The sequence below is a fragment of the Bubalus bubalis genome, chromosome 1 (assembly GCF_019923935.1).
Source record: "Bubalus bubalis isolate 160015118507 breed Murrah chromosome 1, NDDB_SH_1, whole genome shotgun sequence".
In the NCBI taxonomy this organism is placed as follows: domain Eukaryota; kingdom Metazoa; phylum Chordata; class Mammalia; order Artiodactyla; family Bovidae; genus Bubalus; species Bubalus bubalis.
In genome coordinates, this window is record NC_059157.1 from 5,631,187 (window position 1) to 5,653,676 (window position 22,490).

Below are 22,490 nucleotides of genomic sequence, written 5' to 3' on the forward strand. Positions count from 1 at the left end.
TCTTTGCGACCCTGTGGACTGCAACACACCAGGCTCCTCTGTCCTTCACTATCTCCCAGAGTTTGCGCAAATGCATGTCCACTGGGTCGATGATTCCATCCAACCATCTCATCCTCTGTCTCCCCCCTTCTCCTTTTGCCTTCAATCTTTCCCAGCATCAGAGTCCTTTCCAATGAGTTTGCTCTTCCATTAAATACTACCTTGCTGACTTCTTGCATTTTAAAAAATACACTCATGTTATTTTTCCCTTGATAAATTCAGTCAGCTCTGAGCAAATAAGTTGCTGAATTTTTCGAAGACTTAGCAATAAATGTCTACTTTTTCTTTGTTCTATTCCTGTCTCCAAGATCTGAAAATAAATTGTAAAAGTAAACATAAGTTTATTATTAGAAAGGCTTATTTGAATACTGTAGACAAGACAGGAAACAAAACTAAGCAAAAATAAGGGTGGGAGGAAATTCCCTGGAGGTCCAGTGGGGCTCAGCGCTTCCACTGCGGGTGGTCCTGGGTTCCACCCCTGGAGGGGGAACTAAGATCCCTCAAGTCTCTGCACCGCAGGAAAAAAAAGGTGTGTGTGGGAGGGACATCACTATTACTGTACATACTTCGCAGACAACCCCCCCGCCCCCCCCCAAAATCCCCTTTAAAAAGTAAAAACACAAGCTACGACTTGGATCTTCTAACAAAGTATCAATGGCTTTCCACATTAATAAGTGAGTCCATTTTTAGCAACTCCATGGACTGTAGCTGTCCAGACTCCTCTGTCCCTGGGATTTCCCAGGCAAGAACACCGGAGTGGGTTGCCCCATTTCCTTCTCCAGGGATGGAACCCCGTTGTCTCCTGCACCTGCAAGCCTTTGATTACCACCGAGCCACCCGGGAAGCCCTACATTAATAGTCACACACATAATTATTTTAAGTGGCCGCAGAGCATTTAGATGTACCACAGCTTTGTGTTCCATGGGGTCGCAAAGAGTCGGACAGGATGTAGCGACTGAACAACAAAACTCACAGCCGACTTTCTGCTGCTGGGCATTTTATTTCGGCCTACTTTGCTACTACAAACAGCTGTGGGCGATCCAGAAATCACTGGAAAGACACAGGAACGTCTTTAACTCTTCCCTAGGAGTCTAGCAGAATCTGACGGTGCCCCTTTTCCCCACAACAGAAGACTATTTGGGCATTTTTAGAAAAAAATTTAAAAAATCCCCTCTTGACGGGCAAAATGCTCTCTCCTTGCGTTTCATGAGCGTTCCAGCTTATCTTGGAGCGGCCGAAGTGGCCGCAAGCCCGGAGCCGGGATCCGCCTTCAGGAAAGTCTGACCTCCGCCAAGGGGACGCGGGGGAAGGGCGCTCGGGCCAGCGGGCGCGCGCGCCCTCCCGTTCATGCGTGCGCGCTCTCGCGGACGTGCCTGTGCGCGTGCGCCAGCGAGCCCGGACGTGCCTGTGCGCGTGCGCATCGCCCGCAAGGCTCTGGGGACCGCGGCTGCGCGGGCCGCACCAGGTGCAGGTAGTGGCCGCTCGCCCCTCTTTGGCTTTCGCGCTCCGGCGCCCTGTCGGGTCGGGGGCGGGTGCGGAGAGCGGCGTGGAGGACCCGGGGCTGCTGTCTGTTCCTCTCTCCACGCCCTCCCCGGGTGTCTGGGGCGGTGCTGGGAGTTGGCCACCGTCCCTTGTTCCCGGCCTCCCCTCGCCCTTGACCTTCGCGGTCGCAGAAATCCTGGTTCTCTCCGTGTTGAGGATCCAAAAAGTCCTCTCACCCCTACTTCGAAGACTACGCCCCGAAATGTGTTTTACTCCGTTAATACCAGAAGCATTAAATGTAATACGGTCTCGGCCATCCTGAAAAAGGATGCTTTCCGCAGCCTGTGTCAGGCCAGGAGTGCCCGTACGTGTTTCATAGTCAAGTTCTGTTTCTGTGATTCGAATGAATCGTCGTTTCACCCCTTTGTCTTCGAATGTCTTAGGGTAATTGGAGTCTGAAAAGGGCTGCGTCCAAACAGTGGTTCTATAATAAGTATAAATTAAAATGAAGTAACGTTATTTTCCCTATGTTCCCTTAACAGCTCACAACCGAGCGCCTGAAAACCACACCCTGGATGTTGTTTTCTTAGACCTTTTAAGGTGTTCTAAACCACAGTGAATATACCTGTTGGGCGTGTTGTGTTCTGTTACAGGAAAGGCGCTGAGCCTCTGAATTTCAACCATGCTGTCCGACGGCTTGCAAATTTTCCTAAGGATTACCAAATGTCATCTGATACATGCAAGATCATGCCAGCGATTAGTAAATGAAAGGCGGTTTTTGGCAACCGCACCAGCACCGGGATGGCGTCGGCGGGTCGTCATCACTGGCATCGGTTTAGTGACCCCTCTTGGCGTTGGAACTCAGCTGGTGTGGGACCGCCTTGTCCGGGGAGAGAGTGGCATCGTCTCCCTGGTTGGCGACGAGTACCAGACCATCCCGTGCAGCGTTGCTGCTTACGTGCCAAGAGGTTGTGATGAAGGGCAGTTCAACGAGCAAAACTTTGTGCCCAAGTCAGATACCAAGTCCATGTCTCCTCCCACGGTGATGGCCATCGCTGCCGCTGAGTTAGCCTTAAAAGATGCGGGCTGGCACCCTCAATCAGAAGCTGACCAGGCAGCTACAGGCGTCGCAATCGGCATGGGAATGGTTCCTCTCGAAGTGATTTCCGAAACCGCTTTGACGTTTCAGACCAAAGGTTACAGTAAAGTCAGCCCGTTCTTCGTCCCTAAGATTCTGGTCAACATGGCATCAGGCCAAGTCAGCATCCGCCATAAGCTTAAGGGCCCCAACCACGCGGTCTCCACGGCCTGCACCACCGGGGCTCACGCGGTGGGAGACTCGTTCAGGTTCGTAGCCCACGGAGATGCGGACGTGATGGTGGCCGGGGGGACGGACTCTTGCATCAGCCCCCTGTCCCTTGCTGGGTTCGCCAGAGCCCGGGCTCTGAGCACAAACACGGATCCGAAGTCCGCCTGTCGACCGTTTCACCCCCAGAGGGACGGGTTTGTAATGGGAGAAGGCGCGGCAGTGCTGGTCCTGGAAGAACACGGGCATGCGCTCCGCAGAGGGGCCCGGGTCTACGCAGAGATTGTGGGCTACGGACTCTCCGGGGATGCCGGCCACATAACCGCCCCCGACCCTGGAGGAGAGGGTGCCTTCAGGTAAAGACTGCTCGTTTGTTCCCATTTCTTCAGCTAAGACTGTTGGAGTCTCAACTTAGGGGAAATGGTAGTATCCGGCCTTGGTGTTTGACCGTGTTTGAAATATTTGAAAACGTTTGAATATCCTTTTGAGTTTTATTGAGTAGTTGCTGGTACTGGAAATGTCAAGCGTAGCAGCCAGCTGGATGAGGAGATGGTCGAAGCCCTTCATCACACTTCAGATTATACCCTTATATTTCCTTCTCTTAAGGAAATCGAGGCACCCAGAACTGAAAAAGGAGGTGTTAACATCCATGAGATTTTCAAAGGTTTTCCCAGAGAAATGTTTTATTTATTTTTTTGAAATATTTTATTTTAAAATTTGTTTGGAGGTTTGGCTTTGTACTTCTTCATTCATTTAGAATTCTTATGGCCTGAATAAGAAGGTTTTGAAAGATATTTGAAGCATTAAGGTAATGGCACATTTTTGTGTGGACTTTTTTTTTTTTTAGATTATTGGGAAATATGCAAAGTTTTACATTTAAATGTGAAAGAAAAAATTAAAACATAGTTATAAATCTTTTCTCCTTATTTTAACTCTGTATGCATACCCCACTGATAAGAAATTCCCCAAAGAAAAATTATTCTGAGGCTGAGTCTACATGGCTTTTTCCTCCAGGAAAAAAGGACAGTTCAAATAAAATGGAAATATGTTTTATTAGAGATTATAAAATCCATAGGCTTACATGTTTATGTCACAGTGATGAATCAGTGCAGGGTACTGGGGGTGCCTTGGTATTCCCATGCAGGTGGCATTCTAGTGCATGTGGTAATCCAAGATGCTGTTCTGTTATGGGAACGAAAAGGGTTCTTTTCATCCAGTGTACTTGGATATTTCTGTAGCCATTATCTGTAGTCCTACGGACAATGAGTGTGTGTTCAGTCGCTCAGTCATGTCTTACTCTTTGTGACCCCAGGGACTGTAGCCCGCCAGGCTCCTCTGTCCATGGGGATTCTCTAGGCAAGAATACTGAAGTGGGTTGCCATTTCCTTCTCTAGGGGATCTTCCCAACCCAGGGATTGAACCCATGTCTCCTGCGTTGGCTGGTGGGTTCTTTACCACTGAACCACTGGAGAAGCCCACAGATGATGGGCTTGTTAAAATGAAGCGTTGTTCTGATGAGTTCAACTGCTTTTTTCTTATTTATTAGATGCATGGCCGCTGCTGTGAAAGATGCAGGCATCCAACCTGAAGAGGTATCCTACATCAATGCACATGCTACTTCCACGCCTTTGGGAGATGCTGCTGAAAACAAAGCCATCAAACAGCTTTTCAAAGACCACGCACACGCCCTTGCAGTCTCCTCCACCAAGGGAGCCACGGGGCACCTCCTGGGGGCTGCCGGGGCGGCTGAGGCCGCCTTTACTGCCCTGGCTTGTTACCATCGGAAACTGCCGCCTACTCTAAACCTGGACTGCACAGAGCCGCACTTTGATCTCAATTACGTGCCACTCAAGGCACAGGAATGGAAAGCTGAGAACAGACGAATTGCACTCACCAATTCCTTTGGTTTTGGCGGTACTAATGCAACACTTTGTATTGCTGGCATGTAGGACAAATCACTTGTAATTAAATATTTATGTTTTTAACTGTTGTAAACATCATTGAGAAATAATACATTTATATAAATGCATATTTTTGTATAATGATACCCAGGCACCCTTTATTCTTGTCTGGGTTTCTCAGCCTTGGCACCGTGGATATTTTGTGCAGGGTACTTCTTTTTTGGGGAAAGGGCAGCTGTCCTGTACATCATACGATGCTTTATAGCCTCCGCGTCCCTGTTCCCTAGATTCCAGTGACCCCTCCTTCCCCAGCGGTGACAACCAAAAATATCTCTCGGCACTGCCACGAGTTTCCTGGGAGGCTGGGGGCACAGAAGTGAGATGTTAACGGGCTGCATGTGTTACCTTCCCGCTGACCTTTGCTGTAGCACTTTATCTCCTATGTGCCCGAGTCTCCAGCCATATTCTTGCACTGACCCCCAGTCGTAATTCTCACCGGCACACAGTTCGTTCAGTTGAAGTTTATTAGGAGCCAGCTGTGGATGCGGTTTTGTGTACTGGCCACCAAGCATAGTGTGGAAAGACTAGGAACTGTAGAAAGACACCAGCACTGAATGTCAATACACGTAACCTGAGAAGCGGGCAGGAGGGAAAGCCAGGTCTGGTGGAAATCAGGTCACAAAATTCACTTTTAAAAATAATATTTTTCTTCTTTCATATGTATTATGAATTATATATATTATATATTTGTTCTTTCATATACATTTTATATATATATATATATATATACACACACACACACACACACACTTTATTTATTTATTTGGCTGCAATGGGTCTTCGTTACAGCATGTGAGATCTTAGCCGCAGCATGTGGGATCTAGTTCCCTGAGCAGGGGTTGAACCTCGGCCCCCTGTATTGGGAGCATAGTGTCTTAGCCGCTGGACCACCAGGGAAGTCCCAGAACCTTTTAAGTTTTGCTAAAGCACTGAGAGTAGTTGGAAGCCATTGAATGTTTGGAGTGTTATGATGGTTCTGTAAGCTGTCAAGCTGGCCAGGCTGAAATATGAATACATTTCCCAGAATTCACTTTCCCCTATGTTTGGTCAGGGCTGGCCCCGAGAGATTCTTGTAGGGGATTCGCAAGGTGCAGGGGAAACAGCAATGATTTTGTAGCTCACATGGGTTGTGGCTTTGCTGGCTGACAACCTTGCGCTGAGGCAGCGGCCGAGCCTGTAAATTGAGGCATAATTTACATGCAGTAAATTACACCCATTTCAAGTGTACAGTCAAATAAGTTTGATAAAACTAGTTCCACTTGTGGAACTGCCACCTCAATCAGAATATAGGGCGTTTCCAGGAATTCCCTGGTGGTCCAGTTCTTAGGACTCCACACTTCAGCTGCACAGGGCGCGGGTTCCATCCCTGGTTGGGGAAACCAGATTCTGCAAGCCATGCAGCACAGCCCAAAACAATAAAGAGAATCCTGAGGATTTAAGATAAAAGAGCATAGAGCATTTCCATCACTCCAAAAATCTCCCCGTGCCCCTTCACAGTCAGTCGCCCTACCTCCAGAACAGCTTACTATCACTGTAGATAAGATTTGCCTTTTCTAGAATTTTATATAAATATACTCCTATAGAATGAATGCTCCTTGGTTCCTGAGCTGCGCATGTCTCGTGGCTGCTATGCTGCACCCCTTGTACCACGTACCACAGGCGTCTACTCCCAGCTGGTTTAGGGGGCAGCCCTTTCCGGTTCCTGCCGGCCTCCCTTTCTGCAGGAAAACTCGGAAGAGGACAGTCAGTGGGATCAGCAGCAGCCCCTGGCCCTGCATCTGTTTTCGTGAGCACCCTGGTCAGGAGCCACCCTCTCCCTAAGCCACTGATCTTTCTAAATTCCCCTCGCCCTCAGCCATTCCCTTGGCAGGACTTGGCGGCTTGCCTGGTGGCTCAAACCTTTACTCCTGGAAGCCAGCCCTTGGCAGTCCCACCACACACCCTTCTCAGACAACAGTTACTGCGGGGTCAGAGAGCCCTGGCATCAGTAAGCCTGGGGGCACCAGGAGGTACCCAAGTGGACCACTGGGATTGCATCCTTGTCTCTCTGTCCCACTGGGAAGAAGCATCGCCTCGCATAGCTGGTCGGGGTCAAATCCCATGGCCAGTATGCTGCCTTTCTGGTCCCTGGGGCACCGGGAGGCCAGAGTGTCCTGGCTCTAATAAGACACTGGCTGTGTGCCCTGGCCAGAGTGTGTCTCCTTTGGAGATCAGAGCTTTAACCCTGCAGAGCTCAGGGTGGCAAGGATGGAAAGCATGCACTTCCTCATCCTGATTAGATCAGTGGGACTGATAGTGAGTGGGTCACTCCTCTTCCCCATGCCCCTTTCTGTACCCAGGTGTTTTTCTTACTGGGGACTTAGCCCCACACAGAATTCCTCATAGCTCAGTTGATAAAGAATCTACCTGCAATGCAGGAGACCCAGGTTTGATTCCTGGGCTGGGAAAGTCCCCTGTAGAAGGAAACGGCAACCCACTCCAGTATTGTTGCCTAGAGAATCCCATGGACAGAGGAGCCTGGTGGGCTACAGTCCATGGGGTCCCAGGAGTCGGACATGAGTTAGCAATAAAGAGAGAGAAAGAGAAGTCTTTGATTTAAGCATACGCTGCATCCTGAGGCTGGGCACCACATCCCTTCGGGAGCTGCCTCTAAGCTGGTGATCCACGGTTCCTTTGGAGGAAAGCAGTCCGGCCTTCTGGGAGGCCGGCTGCTTCCGCAGGGCAGGGTGTGTCGCACAACCCAGGGGTCCCATGCCCTTGGCCTCTGCCCACGGCCTGTCTTTGCTGCAAAGCAGGGCCCCTGCTCAGTGTCGGAGGAGGTTGTCAGGAGGATGCGAATCACAGAGGTGACCAGATTTCCTTGCCAATTGTGCCATAATGAACTCTCATCAGATCTTCATCTGTGGCCATTTTAAAGTCCTTCTGTCATTTACGGACATTCGTCATGCTCTGATGCTTTTGCAAAAGTGTTCCTTTAAGAAGAATCTTGAAGCGTTTCTTCAAGGTTTGTGGAAAAGTATAGCTTTCCAAAGGGCTTCCCTGATAGCTCAGATGGTAAAGAATCCGCCTGCATTGCAGGAGACACCAGTTCAATTCCTGGGTCTGGAAGATCCCCTGGAGTAGGGATAGGCTACCCATTCCAATATTCTTGGACTTCCCTTGTGGCTCAGCTGGTAAAGAATCCGGATACCTGGGTTTGATCCCTGGGTTGGGAAGATCCCCTGGAGAAGGGAAAGGCTACCCACTCCAGTATTCTGGCCTGGAGAATTCCATGGACTGTATAGTCCATGGGGTCCTAAAGAGTAGGACACCACTGAGCGACTTTCACTTTCACTTCACGTCATAGCTTTCCGAGAACTAAGATCACACCACTGAACAGAATACGGATTCACAGAGTTCTGACGGAAAACTGCTGAGGGTGACTATAATTTTTATGACTCTTTATTGGAAACATTGTTGATTCTTTAGTGTTTTGTTTTCTCCAGATTTAAGAAAACCATTTGCCTTTTAAACTATCAGCAATTTGCTGACTTATACCCTTGGGAACAAAGATGAAACATTTATCTTTTTCTCCCTACTTTTTCTCTCCAGAACTGAGAAAATTTCAGAATGAGTAGTCTTATTTTCATGGCAATACAGTTATTTGCATAAATTCAATAAGAATCTGTTCTTGTCAAGGGGCTGAACTGTAGCAGCTGAGGGCTGAAGCCAGCATTGAGCTGGTGGTCCCTCCTGAGCCCTGGCCATTTGCCCTTTGTCCTGACAGCCGGGCTGTTCTCAAGGGAGTAACCTGGTGGCTTAGACAACAGGGACCCGAAAGTGGATTTTCATGAATAACCCCTGGTGTGGTCAGATGTATGGAGAGACGTCTGCGTCCCCCCTGCAAGAGACTGGGCACCTCACTTGTCTTCCATGTCCCCACTCATGAGGCGCTGACACCCCTGGCAATCAGGAGGCTGATGCCCCAGTTTAGGTACCAGCCCTGGTTACTCGCCCTTCAGTAGAATCATCAGTAGGTGGGATGCACAGGAAGGGCATCCGCCGCAGCACCTGGATGGGGTGGAGTGTTGCCAGGACCCTGCATTGCCCTTGAAATACAGTGAGTTGGTTAATGCAGCAGCAGCACCTCCTGTTCTAAACAGTGCCCACGGCAGCTGCCAGAGGAGTCCAGGGCCACCCCCAGGAGTTCCCCACCAGCAACGGGTCAGCAACCGGATTATATCAACTAAGTGAGGGTTCTAAATATGCTTTGATTTGCGTGGACACTGCTTCTGGCCTAACTCAAGCTTTCCTGTCGCCACATGAACCAGGCCGCCACCCTCAGTTGATCAGAGAAGCAGAGCGCCATGAACTGACTCCCTCGTCAAACAGTGATGGGGGTCACATGTCAAAGGCTGGGATGTGTGAGACTAGCAAAGGAGCATGGTGTTCAAAGGAGGTTCCCTCTGCCCTCAAACCTGCAGGCCGCAGATTAAATCACTAACAGGTCCAACCAGCCTGCCTGGGTGGACTAAGATGCTGTCCCAGACTTTATGCACTTGAGTGATCAACCGGCAGGGACTGTTGCCCCCTAGGCCAGCCTGGGGGCCCTGCCAAAAATCACAACCCCATGAAGTACTGAAGTGTCAGCAGACAGCAGTGCCCTGCTTCTCACCGCGGGGCAATGTGCTGTGCTGTGGGAGCACCAAGCCCCCACGCCCGGGACAGGTGGCGTCCATGGGAAGCTGCAGTGGGACGTCCCACCCAGGTAGGAGGGTTGCTTCCTACTCCCGTGTCTGGGGGAACTGCTCAGTCTCCGCCGGACCCCTTGTGGTGCTGCCAGCTGCCTGTGGAGATGCAGTATGCCTGGAGTGGACTGTGCACCCACTGAGAGAGGGGTCCTGGTCTGGTGGACCCCACCCCAGTCCATCTCACACCTGACAGGGCTGCCTCCCCCGGCCAGCATGTGTGGTGTGCTCAACCAGGTCAGGTCCTAAAGCTGCCCAACTCCCGCTCCTTGAGGACAGGAGGGTCTGTTCTCTTTTCCGCTGGTACCATCACCTGGCCACCACCTTCATCCCTCCATTGGCCTGGATGCTATTTTAGCCCACGTAGAAGCCCTCCCCCAGTTCACCCAGCAAGCCTTGAATAGCTGGCAAAGCCAGCCGTCCCTGTACACTGAAATGCCTCTAGGGAGAAAAGCCGTCCTCCAAGTTAAAATGGCCTGGGAGGGTTCTCACTGCTTGCTTCCCAAGGAGGCACCTGTGTGTTTGTTGTCTAAACATGATGTTGCATGTTCACACCTGATGGATCTGTGAGTATGTCTTCTTTGTTAAAGTCACATGGAGACACAAGCAAATACCCTGAGTGATCCACCCCCAGCCAAGGGAACTTTGGTAAATCCGTGGTTTGGGTCATGCGGCTCTTGATGGGGAAAAGATGTTACTTAATTTGGGAATCGTTCTGATCTCTGCTTTCTTTTCATGTGCTTATTGCTGCCAAACAAGCCACAAGCCATCTTGATGCTGGTGAAAGGCTTGCTGACCTCTCAGAGCCCGTTGTAGGGAGCAAGGGTGCAAGTGGGATTGGAGGAGTCAGTGGGGAGGCCTGGAGTGTGGAGGGAGGTTTTAAAGAAGATGCGACCTTGGACTGACCCTTGAGCTGGCCCCAGGCAATCGGAGGCTCCTCAGTCCCTCCCCAACCTTGAACTGTACCTTCCGCCCCCCTTTCCCACAGTCCCATTTTCAAGGATGCAGCCTGGAGAGAGAGCAATGAGGTGTTGAGACTTCTGGACGGAACACACGACTGAACTGGGTAAGGGCTCTGTATGAACGTTAAGATCTGCTGAGAGGGTGGAGATGCCTCCTGGACTGGCCCAAGCCAGTCCTCCTGTGTAAGTTTCCTTGCTTATTAAATCTGCCACCTACCTGCCTGGCTTTGGTTCTTCCTTGCCTTCAGTGTTTGGGGGGCCAGCTTCAGATATCCTCCGGGGAACTCCTGAGTTTTTAAGCCAGCACTCAGAAGTTGCGTTGTCAGGGGTCCCATGCCTGTGGACCCACAGACCGCTGAGCTGGCAGGAAAGGCAAACCCACGCCTGGAATTGGAATCCTCACCTGTGAGGCTGCCTTTTCTTTCGGCCATGCTGCACGACATGTGGGATCTTAGTTCCCTGATCAAGGATCAAACCCATGTGCCCTCTGTAGACAGTGATAAGTTTTAACCACTGGACCATGAGGGAAGTCCTGACACCTGTGAGGATGGGCTACAGGCTCTCCCTTTGCAGCTTGCTGAGACACACAGAGGCAGCGGCAGCTGATCCACCTTGGTAAGTGGGAGTCCACAGTGCTGGGCTGTCTATGGCCCCCATCTCTGGCACAATGACTTATTCCATCACGCACCTTTTAAGTTCTGGGTGGCCAGTGACAATGGCTGACAGCATCAGCTGACCGAGTCGTTTTGTCTCCTGGGTTGTTCAGTGGATGCACAACCCGCGTATCATGTGGGTGTTTCTCGTGGGTGTGAACGTGTGACACGCAAGTCCATCCTCTCTATGGAGGGTCTGTGTGTGCCTCTGCGTGCCTCCACTCCAGATTGTCTCATCTCTGATCTTCCAGATTTTTTCTTTCCAGACCCCTGACTAAAGCCCAGACCTTTGGCTACTGCCCAGGAATACTGATACAGTCTCACTTCTGTCCAAAGTGAAGGACCAGAGGCGTTGTTTGCAGATCTGCCCAGTGGGGAGTGTCCCCTCTCAGTGTCTTTCGAGTATGCTCCGTGTTGAAAGATAAACTTAGGCATTTCAAATATTTTAAGAGTTTATTTGGACATTTTTTTAATTCAAATCAGCCAGCACCAAACTGTGTTTAGGCAGCTTCACCAGCTGGAGCTCAGAGACTGGCTTGTAGGAAGCAAGACAGGGACCTGCTGGTTGGATACAGCTTACAGCCCAGCTGGGTGAATGTGATTGGCTGTCCTTAGTTTAGCTTTAATAACCTTGAGGCATTTCAGCCTTAGATTTTGGTTTGCTGACTCAGGCTGCCAGGACCTTGGACCGTATCAGCCTAACAGCCTCCTATTTGATTACCACCCTGAAGACGGCTGTAATGCAGCTGCCAACTGTTTTCAGCTTGAACCACTGCAAGGAATGTTTAGGAGACAGAATCGGTGAATTGAAGGATTTGGTAAATGATTCCCTTTGTCTTCCTTCCCAAAGTCTTCCCCTCTAATACTCTGAATTTTCTATTCCCTCCTAGAGTATAAATTCCATCAGAGTAGGATTTTTTTTTTTTTGGCTGTGCTGCTTGGCATATGTGATCTTAGTTACCTGACCAGGGATCGAACCCAGGCCAATGGCAGTTGATGTGCAGATTCCTAACCACTGGACTACCAAGAAAGTCCCCAGGGTAAGGATTTTTCCTGCTAATTTTGTTGCTATGATCCCTGGTGTCTAGAACAGTACCTGGCACAATGTGTGTTCCCGATAAACATTTGTTGAATGAACAAACGAGTGGATCTCAGAAAATCCATAAGACTGGTTGGAGGCACTCATCTTCCTGTTTGCTTTCCCACAGCTCCTCCTTCCAAAACTTAACTTACTGTGTTCTCCAAATATCCCCTGCACAGCGCTGCCCTTCACCTCCACTACAGCTGACAGTCTCCCCGAGTTCCTGCAAGAGGCAAATCTCTGGTCTTCCTGCCTCTACTTTAAATTGCTTCCCAAGCACCATTCATTTTGTTGGGGAATTGTTGATTGAAACTAAGTGCCTTGCTCAGGCATGATGATGGCCCCTTGCATGAGTTGTCTCCCAACAGAAGGCCCCGACAAGACGCATGGTGCTGCTCCTGGGAGGATTCAGAGGGAACAAAAGCCGGGAGAAGATGCCAACCCATAATATGTCCTGCTAACCTCCCAGAATCCTTTGCGCTGGAGTCCACCTTGGCTGAGAGAAGCACTCGCCACCAGGAAGGACCCTGAGTCAGAACAAATATGGGCCAAGCAAGATGACTGGCCAGAGACAACCCAGAAACTAAACCATCTCTATTAAACCTGCAACTTCGAGCCACGTGGCAGGGCAGTTCTCCTGGGCTCCCCTACCCTCTCCTGGGTTCTCCTGGGCTCCCCTACCGTCTCTACCCGGGTGCCCTTTCCCAATATACTGTCTTGCTTTGTCAGCATGTGTGCCTCCTCAGAAAATTAATTTCTGAGTGTTAGATAGGAGCTCGTTCTGGGCCCAAAAGGGCCTGCCATAATTGCAGTCACTGCTGACGGAATTGATCTTTTTCTGATGTAAATCAGGTCATGTCTTTTCTCAGCTGGAAGGCTTGCCTGTGGCTGCCCACCTGAGAGTGGATGAAAGGCTAACGCCGGCCCCGCCCCGTCCCACCTCGTACTGCTTACGTGCAAGCCAAACTGTGTTCTTTTTCTTCCTCAGACTATCAAGCTCCTTTCCGCAGGTGTCTTTGCTCTGCTCTGTCCTTTTTCATTTGTGTGCAAATTGGCTTCCTCCTGTCACTCAGGTTTCAGCAAAATGCCTCTTTCTGAAGGAGTCTTCCCTAGCGCCCAATTGTAAGGAGACCCCCTATCTCTCTCCATCCCAGAGCAGTTTTTTTCCCTTCATATCTCTTATCACTATAAGAAATGATCTCCTTTTAAAAATATTTTTTTCTGAGCTTTTAAATCCCTCTGTTAGGATGTAAACTTTGTGAGAAAAGAAATCTTATTGTTCTTGGGAACAAAAATCATATTCCCAGAATCCAGCCAAGCATGCGGCACACGCATGTCAGCGCACACACACACACACCAATACAAACAGTGACTTAGCGCTGATAGTGACTTAAAATATCTCTGTTTCAGGAAGACGGCAATGAAGAGCAGTTTGTTCATGACCTTGGAAAAACCAAGAGAGTTGTTTTTACCGTCACCAGTAAGTACAGGGGGTGGAACTCTTGGCTGTGGTTAGCAGAGGCTGTAATGCTTTTCTCTGTCTAGTTATTTGAGGCTCAGCTTTGATCTCTGGGACCAAGGAGGAAGGGTCATGGGTATCTTGGTAGTTTCTTTAGAATTGCATGAAAGCCATGTACCTTGAATTTTAAAAGCCTAATTATGTTGTTTTGAACAAAAATGACTTTAGCTTGGGATTCAGCCAGTTTTTTTCTGTAAAGAGCTGGAGAGTTAATATTTTTGGCTTTATGGGCCATATGGTCTCAGTTGCTGCTTCTCTGTTCTGCCCTTCTAGTGCAAAGGCAGCTATAAACAATACTTAAGCAAGCGGCCGTGGCAGGGCGTGACCTGGCGCGGGAGTTGGAAATGCAGAGGCAGATTTGGTCAGTGGGCTGTAGTTGCATAATTCCTGCTCTAAGTCTTCAAGGAAGTACATTTTCAGTGACGTTTAGCCAGCTAGTCTTTCTGTGCCAGTAGGGGATCCAGAAACTGCAGCATAAATTTAGAAAGCTGAATTTGGGGACTAGAAGAGTAACAGTAATTGTAATAGCAATAGCTGATGTGACAGAGGATGAGATGGTTGCATGGCATCGCCAATTCAATGAACATGAACGTGGGCAAACTCCGGGAGATGGTGGGGGACAGGGAAGCCTGGAGTGCTGCAGTCCATGGGGTCACGGGGCTGGACATGACTTGGTGCCTGAACAACAACAGACAACGCTTACGTAGTACCTGGGGCAGTATTTCAAGTACTTTTCTTAACATCTTCTAGTTTCATCCTCACGATGTTACTGAACTTGGGTCCACCTGCCTGAGTGCCCAGTTAAAGCCAATCTGCTGACACCAGGCTCTGGTGAAGGAAAGTACAGTCTCTATTGCAGGGCATCAGACAAGGCATCCAGGGACAGCTAGTTCTCTGGAAGCCCAAACTTCCTGTTGGGTTTCAGGAAAGCATTTTTAAAGGTCAGGTGTGGGAGGGGAGCTGCAGTTTTTGTGATCAATCAGCTCATGATTGATGAGCCTCTGATGGCTCATCAACCACCCTCTGATTGGTTTAAATTGTTATTTAAGAAAAAGGAGGAAAAAACCCTCCTTTTTCTTATCCATAAATTGGAGTTGTTACTGGAACAAACTTGGGTCCATTTTCTGCCTCGCAGCAAAGCCAATTTACTGACACTGGGTTGTGGCGAAAGAAAAAAGACAGTGTTTATTGCAGGGCACATAGCAGGGAGTATGGGCAGCTCATGCTCAAAGGGCCCAGACTCCCAGACAGTCTTCAGGAGAAGGCTTTTAAAGGTAGCCTTTGAGGGGAGGGCTGAAGGGTGCCTGACTTTCTTCTGATTGGTTTGTGGGAGGTGACAGGGTGATGTTTCAGGAATCTTAATCATCAGCATTCTGGTTCCAGCCAATCTGGGCTCTTGTGCTAGTGCTCAGCCTATAGTGACCATCCTCCACCTGGGTTGGGGGGATGTCTTAGTTCCTGCAGAACTACTCAGAGATACACATCAGTTCAGTCGCTCAGTCTTTGCAACCCCATGGACTGCGGCATGCCAGGCCTCCCTGTCCATCACCAACTCCCAGAGCTTACTCAAATTCATGTCCATTGAATCGGTGATGCCATCCAACCATCTCATCCCCTGTCATCCCCTTCTCCTCCTGCCCTCAATCTTTCCCAGCATCAGGATGTTTTCCAATGAGTCAGTTCTTTGCAACAGGTGGCAAAAGTATTGGAGTTTCAGCTTCAGCATCAGTCTTTCCAACGAACACCCAGGACTGATCTCCTTTAGGATGGGACTGGTTGGATCTCCTTGCAGTCCAAGGGGCTCTCAAGAGTCTTCTCCGGCACCACAGTTCAGAAGCATCAGTATGCATCAGATCGTTGTGTATTTTTCTTGAGGGAACGCAGGACTGTTTCATCACTATAGTGTTGTCATTCTTTTTCTTCTTTAACTGCTTTCTTTTGTTTCTGGAATCTCATACTTCCCTAATTAGTAACTGCACCTGCCTTTTCTTTGGAGCTTAGGGACCGTCTAAGAGTCTAAAGCCTTTTTCTATAAACAACAAATGGGCACACAGAGGAGCTTTTGTACCCAGGAGGGCCCCACAGGATGCTGCTTGGTTTCAGAGTCAGTAATATTATCTATGCAACAATGGTTTTGAGCCTCAAATAAAGTTATCAATATATTAACTGCCTGCTCTATACAGAGAGTGGCTGTTTTGTTGAGAGATGAATGTGGGCTTTTTCACATTAATGAATTCTCTAGGAGCTTGGTTGCTAAGTCCAGAAAATTCAATTGATTTGGATTTTATTATTTCATATTTCTATATCTATATAGGTTTATTAATACTATTATAATTATAGTTACTATTATAGTGTCATCCATGTGACCTGTTAGTAAATAGGAGAAAAGCTTTATCAAAGTAAAAAATGCCATATCCAGATATTAATTCCCCTAAAATAAGCAGTGTAAACCATAAAGCATTAACAAAGAACCTTAAAACATTCCTTCTGAAGAGATGAAAGATTAGAAAGCTGCCGCTGTTGGCTGGCTCAGGCCCACCCCTTCCTAGAGCAGCGGGGGATGAGATGACCTCTCAAGGTTCCTTGTAGCTTTTGGTTTTGTTTTCTGATGTCTGTTTAAAGATTATGCTAATACTGCTGATGTAAAATCCTTTGTACACAGTGATGCTTAAAAATACTGGCTCCTGACCTGAAGCTATCCCTGCCAAGTTAAAATTGTATGCTGGAGATTAACAGGACTCAAATGCTCATGTTTTATACAAGCCATTGGGTCTTTTTCTTCTCCTCTAAAAGATTTCTTGTTATTGTTATATTTTGGACTAAAGCAGAAAGGAGAAGATTGATAAAAAATGCATTCAGATACAGAAGGATTTAACTAAGCTTAATTTTTATATTGTGGGTGAGAAAAAGGAATGAATAATAATGTAGAATACAAAGACCCAGGAGGTGACCCCCCAGTAAGATATCACCAGAGCAGCATATTAACTAGGAAAGAGGCTTTGTAGCTGAGAATGGAGTTCCCAGATTGGTAAGCCGCATGGATCCAATAAATAACTTGTCTAGAATTTTGGGAGAATAGGCTTTGGAGCCAGTGTAGGAGGGTTCAGACACTAGTAGTTCTGACCTCTAATGGCCTCTGTGTTCTTGGCAATGTATCTTGTGCTTCTCATCTATAAAATGGGAATAATAATAGAACCTACTTCTCAGGGTTGTTGGGAAGATTAAAGAGGTAATAAATGTAAAGTGGCTAGCATGGTGCTTGGAATATGTGCTCACTAATAGCAATTAATTAAAAATCATATGTACTACTGTGCTTTATTTTGTTTCCTTTTTGTTTTGCTTCTTTGCTTTTTTCTTTTTTTTTCTTTTTTGCTGCACCATGAGGCTTGTGGGATCTTATCCCAGGGATCAAATCTGAGCCCCACTGCAATGGAAGCGTGGAGGCTTAACCACTGGACCATCAGGGTAGTCCTTCTGTACTTTTTATGATGGAAAAATTTAAAACTTTTAAAAATATTCGGAGAGAAATATAATAACCCCCATGCATTCATCAGCAGTTACCTATTTACGAGCAATCTTGTCTTACCCAATGCCCATTCACTTCTCTTACTTTTTCTTGATTATTTGAAACAGATTACATTCATATATTTTACTTTGAGATATTCCAGTATGTATCTCTAAAATAAAGGTAGCAGAACACAGTGGCAGCGTTCAGAATATGCCATTGAGACATAAATATTATTTTGAAATGAAGTCATTTGAGAATAAACTTCTTTTTCCCTTGAACTCTTTTTATCTGCCTAAGAGCAGAGACTCTCAGAAGAACTCAACGGTAGTAAAATTTCCAGGAATGTATAACCAGGGAAGATGGACTCATTACTCATACGAGAAGTTGGAGCCATATCTACACAGACATTGTCACAAAACTGTACCTATCACCTGTTCTCCTGGAGGGCCATTTATCTTTCCCAAAAGTCACTTGTTTTCCCATAAGTGCCCTTTCTTTCCTTCTTCTTCCCCTATTAAGGTTCATCAGTCCCAGACTATAAAGATAAGACACCTTTTTGAATCATGTTCCTTTTTGCTTTGCTTCTTTCTTTCTTTCTTCCTGGTTGCACCTTGCAGGCTCCTGCCCATTCTGATAGCCTTGAGATATATCTGGATCTGTCCACATTCTGTCCTCTCCCAGGTTCCACCACCCTGGCCCACGCCACTGCCCTCTCCTGTCCATGTCACTGTAGCGGCCCTTGTAGTAAGTCTCCCTGATTCTCTCCTTGAGTCCCTGCCGCCTGTTCTCAAACCCAACAGCCAGAATAACCCTTATAAAACCTAAGCCATTTACACAACTCCTTTGCTCAAACCCTTTCAGAATAAGTATTGAAGTCCTTGCAATGGTTTAAAAGCTTCTAAATAATCTACACCACTTCACCTCACTCTACTCCAGCCTTATTTTAGTGCTTGGCAGATCTTTATTATTATTTTAAATTAATTTTTATTGGAATATAATTGATTTACACTGTTGTGTTAGTTTCAGGTGTACAACAAAGTGAAGCACTTATCCATATCCATATATCTGCTCGTTTATAGATTCTTTTCCTATGTAGGGTATTACTGATTATTGAGTGAGTTCCCTGTGCTATACAGTAGGTCCTTGTTGTTATTCTGTTTTATATATAGTAGTGTGTATATGTCAATCCCAAATTCTAATTTATGCCTTTTCCTCTTCCCCCTTGGTATCACAAGTTTGTTTTCTATATATCTGTGACTATTTCTGTTTTGTAAATAAGTTCATTTGTACCATATTTTTAGATTCCACATGTAAGCCATATCATATGATATTTGTTTTTCTCTCTCTGACTTACTTCACTTGGTATGATAACCTCCAGGTCCATCCATCTTGCTGCAAATGGCATTATTTCTTTTTTGCAGTTGAGTACTGTTCCATTGTATATATGTACCATATCTTCTTGATCCTTTATCCTGTTGATGGTGGCTCAGATGGTAAAGAATCTACCTGCAATGCAGGAGCTGCTGCTGCTGCTGCTAAGTCGCTTTAGTCGTGTCCGACTCTGTGTGACCCCATAGATGGCAGCCCACCAGGCTCCCCCGTCCCTGGGATTCTCCAGGCAAGAACACTGGAGTGGGTTGCCATTTCCTTCTCCAATGCATGAAAGTGAATAGTGAAAGTGAAGTCGCTCAGTCGTGTCTGACTCTTCGCGACCCCATGGACTGCAGCCCACCAGGCTCCTCCATCCATGGGATTTTCCAGGCAAGAGTAATGCAGGAGAGCAGGGTTCAATCCCTGGGATGGGAAGACCCCTTGGGGAGGGGAATGGCTACCCTCTCCAGTAGCCTTCCTTGGGCAGGCTACAGTCCATAGGGTTGCAAAGAGTCAGACACAACTGAACAACTAACACTTTTGCTCTTTTTTCCCCAGTATTCCACTGTATATATATGTACCACACTTCCTTACCTATTCACATGTTTTCAGACACTTAGGTTGCTTCCTTTGCAGGTTTTTAAATGCACCTGTCATATCCCTTCACAGGGCCTTTGCTCTGGCTGTTCTTTTTGCCTGTAGTGCTCTTCTCCCAGATTCCCACATGACCAATTTTCTTACCTTCTTCAAGCCTTTGCTCAAACGTCACCTTCTCGAGAACCCGCAGCCTAACCACTCTTAAATATTGCACTCGACCTCCTGCCCCCACACTACTGATCATTCTCACCCTGCTCCTCTTTTTAATTTTCTAAAGTATTTAGTTGCCTGCTCATGTACCTTATAATTTACTTGTCCATTGCTTACGTATTTGTTCCTCCAGAAGGTAAGTTTCCTGATGGTCTTTTGTTTTGTTCCCTGAAGCATCATGTGTGTCTCGGTCAATGTCTGGTACAGAGAAACTGCCTAAAAGACACTTGCTGGATGGATGGCTGAATTTCTGTCAGTTATCCCTATAAAGAGAACATAAGTGCATTCCATGAGCCAAAGGACCTCTGGCTCACGTGACCATCCGCTCCCCATGTTTGTTTTTTTTTTTTTGCTTTTCTTCCTCTTGGCAATTCGTCTGTGTGCCTGGCACTGTATTAAATGTTTTCCAGTCTTGTCTCATTTAATCCTTCAAACAACCCTTAAGAAAATAGGTGCTAATAGCATGCATCTTCAGATGATGAAAATCAGGCCTAGGAAAACTCAGCTCCTGGCCATAACCTGCAGGATGAGAACTGGAAATAGAATCCAAGAGACACCTACATCACTGCTTTAAACACCAGGTCATTCCTTCCCTGGGGGTGGAGCTGCTCCAAGTTTAGTCACTTATGGCAGTTTCTCCCTTTGTTCATCCACAGGTATTTACTGAGCACTGACTGCGTCAGGTCCTTAGGACACATCAGTGGACCAAACAAGAACCCTGCCCTCTGAACTTTCCTTTCATCGACCTCTTTCAAAGCTCCAATTCAGGGCTAATGTGGAGAGTCAGGCAGCGTCCTAGGGTCTGTGGGTCTTAGGCCATAGAGAACACCCTTCACATAAAATCACTCTTCTTATGCGGTGTATACAGACCATGGAATACTTCCCAGCCATCAAAAGGAATGAAATACCGTTACATGCAGCAACATGAATGGACCTAGAGATGATCATACTAAATGAAATAAGACAGGCAGGGAGAGACAAATATATGCTCTCCTTTATATGTGGAATCTGACATATTGCACAAGTAAACGTATCTATAGAACAGAAACAGACTCACAGGCATAGAGAACAGGCTTATGGTGGGCAAGGGGGCGGGAAGTGGGGAAAGGATGGAATGGGTGAGCAAATACAAACCATTATACATAGAATGGATAAACAAGGTCCTACTATATAGCACGGGGAACTATATCCAATATCCTGTGATAAGCCATAATGGAAAAGAATATGAAAAAGAATGTATATGATTTATGATAACGGAGTCACTTTGCTGTACAGGGGCTTCCCTGGTGGCTCAGATGGTAAAGAATCTGCCTGCAATGCAGGACACCAGGGTTTGATCCCTGGGTCAGGAAGATCCCCTGGAGAAGAGAAAGGCAACCTACTCTAGCGCTCTTGCCTGGGAAATCCCACGGACAGAGAAGCCTGGAGGGCTATAGTCCATGGGGTCACCAAGAGTCAGAGACAACTGAGCAACTAACACTTGCTGTACAGACGAAATTAACACTATGTTGTAAATCAACCACACTTCAATAAAATTAAAAAAAATAATTCTTCTTCACCCAAACTTGTTTTGACAGCCCATCTGAAGTACCTGGATTAATGCCACCTTTGGTGAGATTTGAAAGGCCTGCCTTTAAGTACTTTCTAAAAATGTTTAGATTGGCCCCCACTTTATAGATGAGAAAATGAAGCCTTAGATGACTTTGTGACATTCTGAAAGTCAGTTAGTAAATGGCAGAGCCAAGATTTCTGGCTTCAAACTTTATGCTCATGATTCTTAGTTAACACTAGAGCAGTACCTGGTGCGCTGAGTGGGATGGGGTGGGGATGATGGGGAGTGGGGGTGTTCTTCCTGGTAGATAAGAGGAGAATTGAACAGGAAAAGGAAGGGATCCTGGAGGCCCAGACTTGCCCAGGTGTTTTCCTGCTGTGGGGTAACAGGGCCGTGTTTGATTACCAGGGGCAGGTCAGTCCTTTGGCGGGGTGGGGGACATGAGAAGAAGTAGGGCAGGGGGTGATGTCGGGAGCCCTATGGGCTGGACTCTTTGGAAGCACCTGGATACCTTTTCTCAAACTGATTTCTGGAGGGCACAGCCTCAGAGGCACCGGAGCTGGGGCTGGAGAAAGTCACTTGAGCTGGGCCGTGGCCTTCCACCTCACCTGCCGGATGGACTCAGCCTGACTCGGGATGTGGCAGGTAATGTCTCCACCTGGTTGAGATGGGCAATGTCTAAAGAGCAAGGAGTCTGTTCATTGCCATTCTGCTCTTCCTGTCCACACGGGAGAGGAAGTGAGATGTAATGGAGAGAGAACAGGCTTTGGATTCAAAAAAGTGGCTCTGTCATTTACCACCCAAATTATTTGTTTCCTGTCCATAAGAAGGAGCTAAGGCGCCAACAGTACTTATAAATATTCATTCATTTTTGGAGCATTTATTGGCATCTTTTATACATAAAGAAGTATACATGGTAAGTATCAAGGACATGATAGTTTAAAGTTCCTGGCATATACTTGCTGCTGAATAAATAGTAGCAATTATTATCGTCATTGTAATTACTGGTATACATGAGTGAATCAGCAGTGAGTCTTCTGGAGTGGTAGATATCACATCAGTTAGCATTCCAACTAACTAACTAGAAGTCCCACCCTAGTATCTTTGTGGAGCCTTAACTGCTGGGAATGATCCTTTTCCTCTCTAACTGGAAGTACTGTGTCTTTCTGCAATGGCTATGTGACTTCTGACAACCCTGGTCAACCGTATCCCAAAAGGAAATTAAGCTGCTTGCCCTGAATATCTTTGTTTCATGATGCTTGATAGAGATTTGCTAATAATTTCGACCTGCTAAAGAGTCGGTCAGTAGAAAATTAGAAATTTTAATGAGGATTCTCATTAGCTGTTCCTTGCAAATAATGGAGCTATAATCTTACTCAAGGTTCTTGGCAAAGCAATTCTCATTTCAATTCTTTCAAGTAATTATTATTTAGTGTTTATAACACTTTGTATTTCCTTAAATTTTTTCAATTATCTTTTCCATTATTCTTTAGGGGAAAAAAAATCCCCAGAAAATAAAACC

The 22,490-nt window shown here is 47.0% G+C and overlaps 1 protein-coding gene and 1 long non-coding RNA gene across 7 annotated transcripts; both read left to right on the top strand.

The window, feature by feature from the left end:
• The first annotated feature begins 1,376 nt into the window (after positions 1-1,376).
• On the top strand, positions 1,377-4,812 carry OXSM (3-oxoacyl-ACP synthase, mitochondrial). 3 transcript variants are annotated; one of them, XM_025273789.3, is made up of 3 exons: positions 1,377-1,510; positions 2,064-3,183; positions 4,374-4,812. In XM_025273789.3, exons 2-3 carry the CDS (start codon positions 2,204-2,206, stop codon positions 4,774-4,776), a joined length of 1,383 nt encoding a protein of 460 aa, XP_025129574.3. In that variant the 5' UTR covers positions 1,377-1,510; positions 2,064-2,203; the 3' UTR covers positions 4,777-4,812. The 3 variants fall into 3 exon arrangements, with proteins under 3 accessions (XP_025129574.3, XP_006055937.3, XP_006055938.3); XM_006055875.4 differs by having other exon boundaries at positions 1,385-1,510; positions 2,175-3,183; XM_006055876.4 differs by lacking the exon at positions 1,377-1,510 and adding an exon at positions 1,539-1,885 and having other exon boundaries at positions 2,175-3,183.
• A 5,393-nt stretch (positions 4,813-10,205) lies between these two features.
• LOC102402353 lies at positions 10,206-20,679 on the top strand. Of its 4 annotated transcripts, none has more exons than XR_006543039.2 (4): positions 10,206-10,581; positions 12,021-12,170; positions 13,622-13,691; positions 20,073-20,679. It is a non-coding gene; the product is annotated as an uncharacterized LOC102402353 (long non-coding RNA). The 4 variants fall into 4 exon arrangements; XR_006543057.2 differs by lacking the exon at positions 10,206-10,581 and adding an exon at positions 10,590-11,931; XR_006543047.2 differs by lacking the exons at positions 10,206-10,581; positions 12,021-12,170 and adding an exon at positions 10,590-11,948.
• Positions 20,680-22,490: the final 1,811 nt, after the last annotated feature.

Coding starts and splice junctions, on each gene's coding strand:
- OXSM (XM_025273789.3), top strand. CDS start 2,204: ATGCTGTCCGACGGCTTGCAAATTTTCCTAAGGATTACCAAATGTCAT. Junction 3,184..4,373: donor GGAGGAGAGGGTGCCTTCAG/GTAAAGACTGCT, acceptor CTTATTTATTAG/ATGCATGGCCGCTGCTGTGA.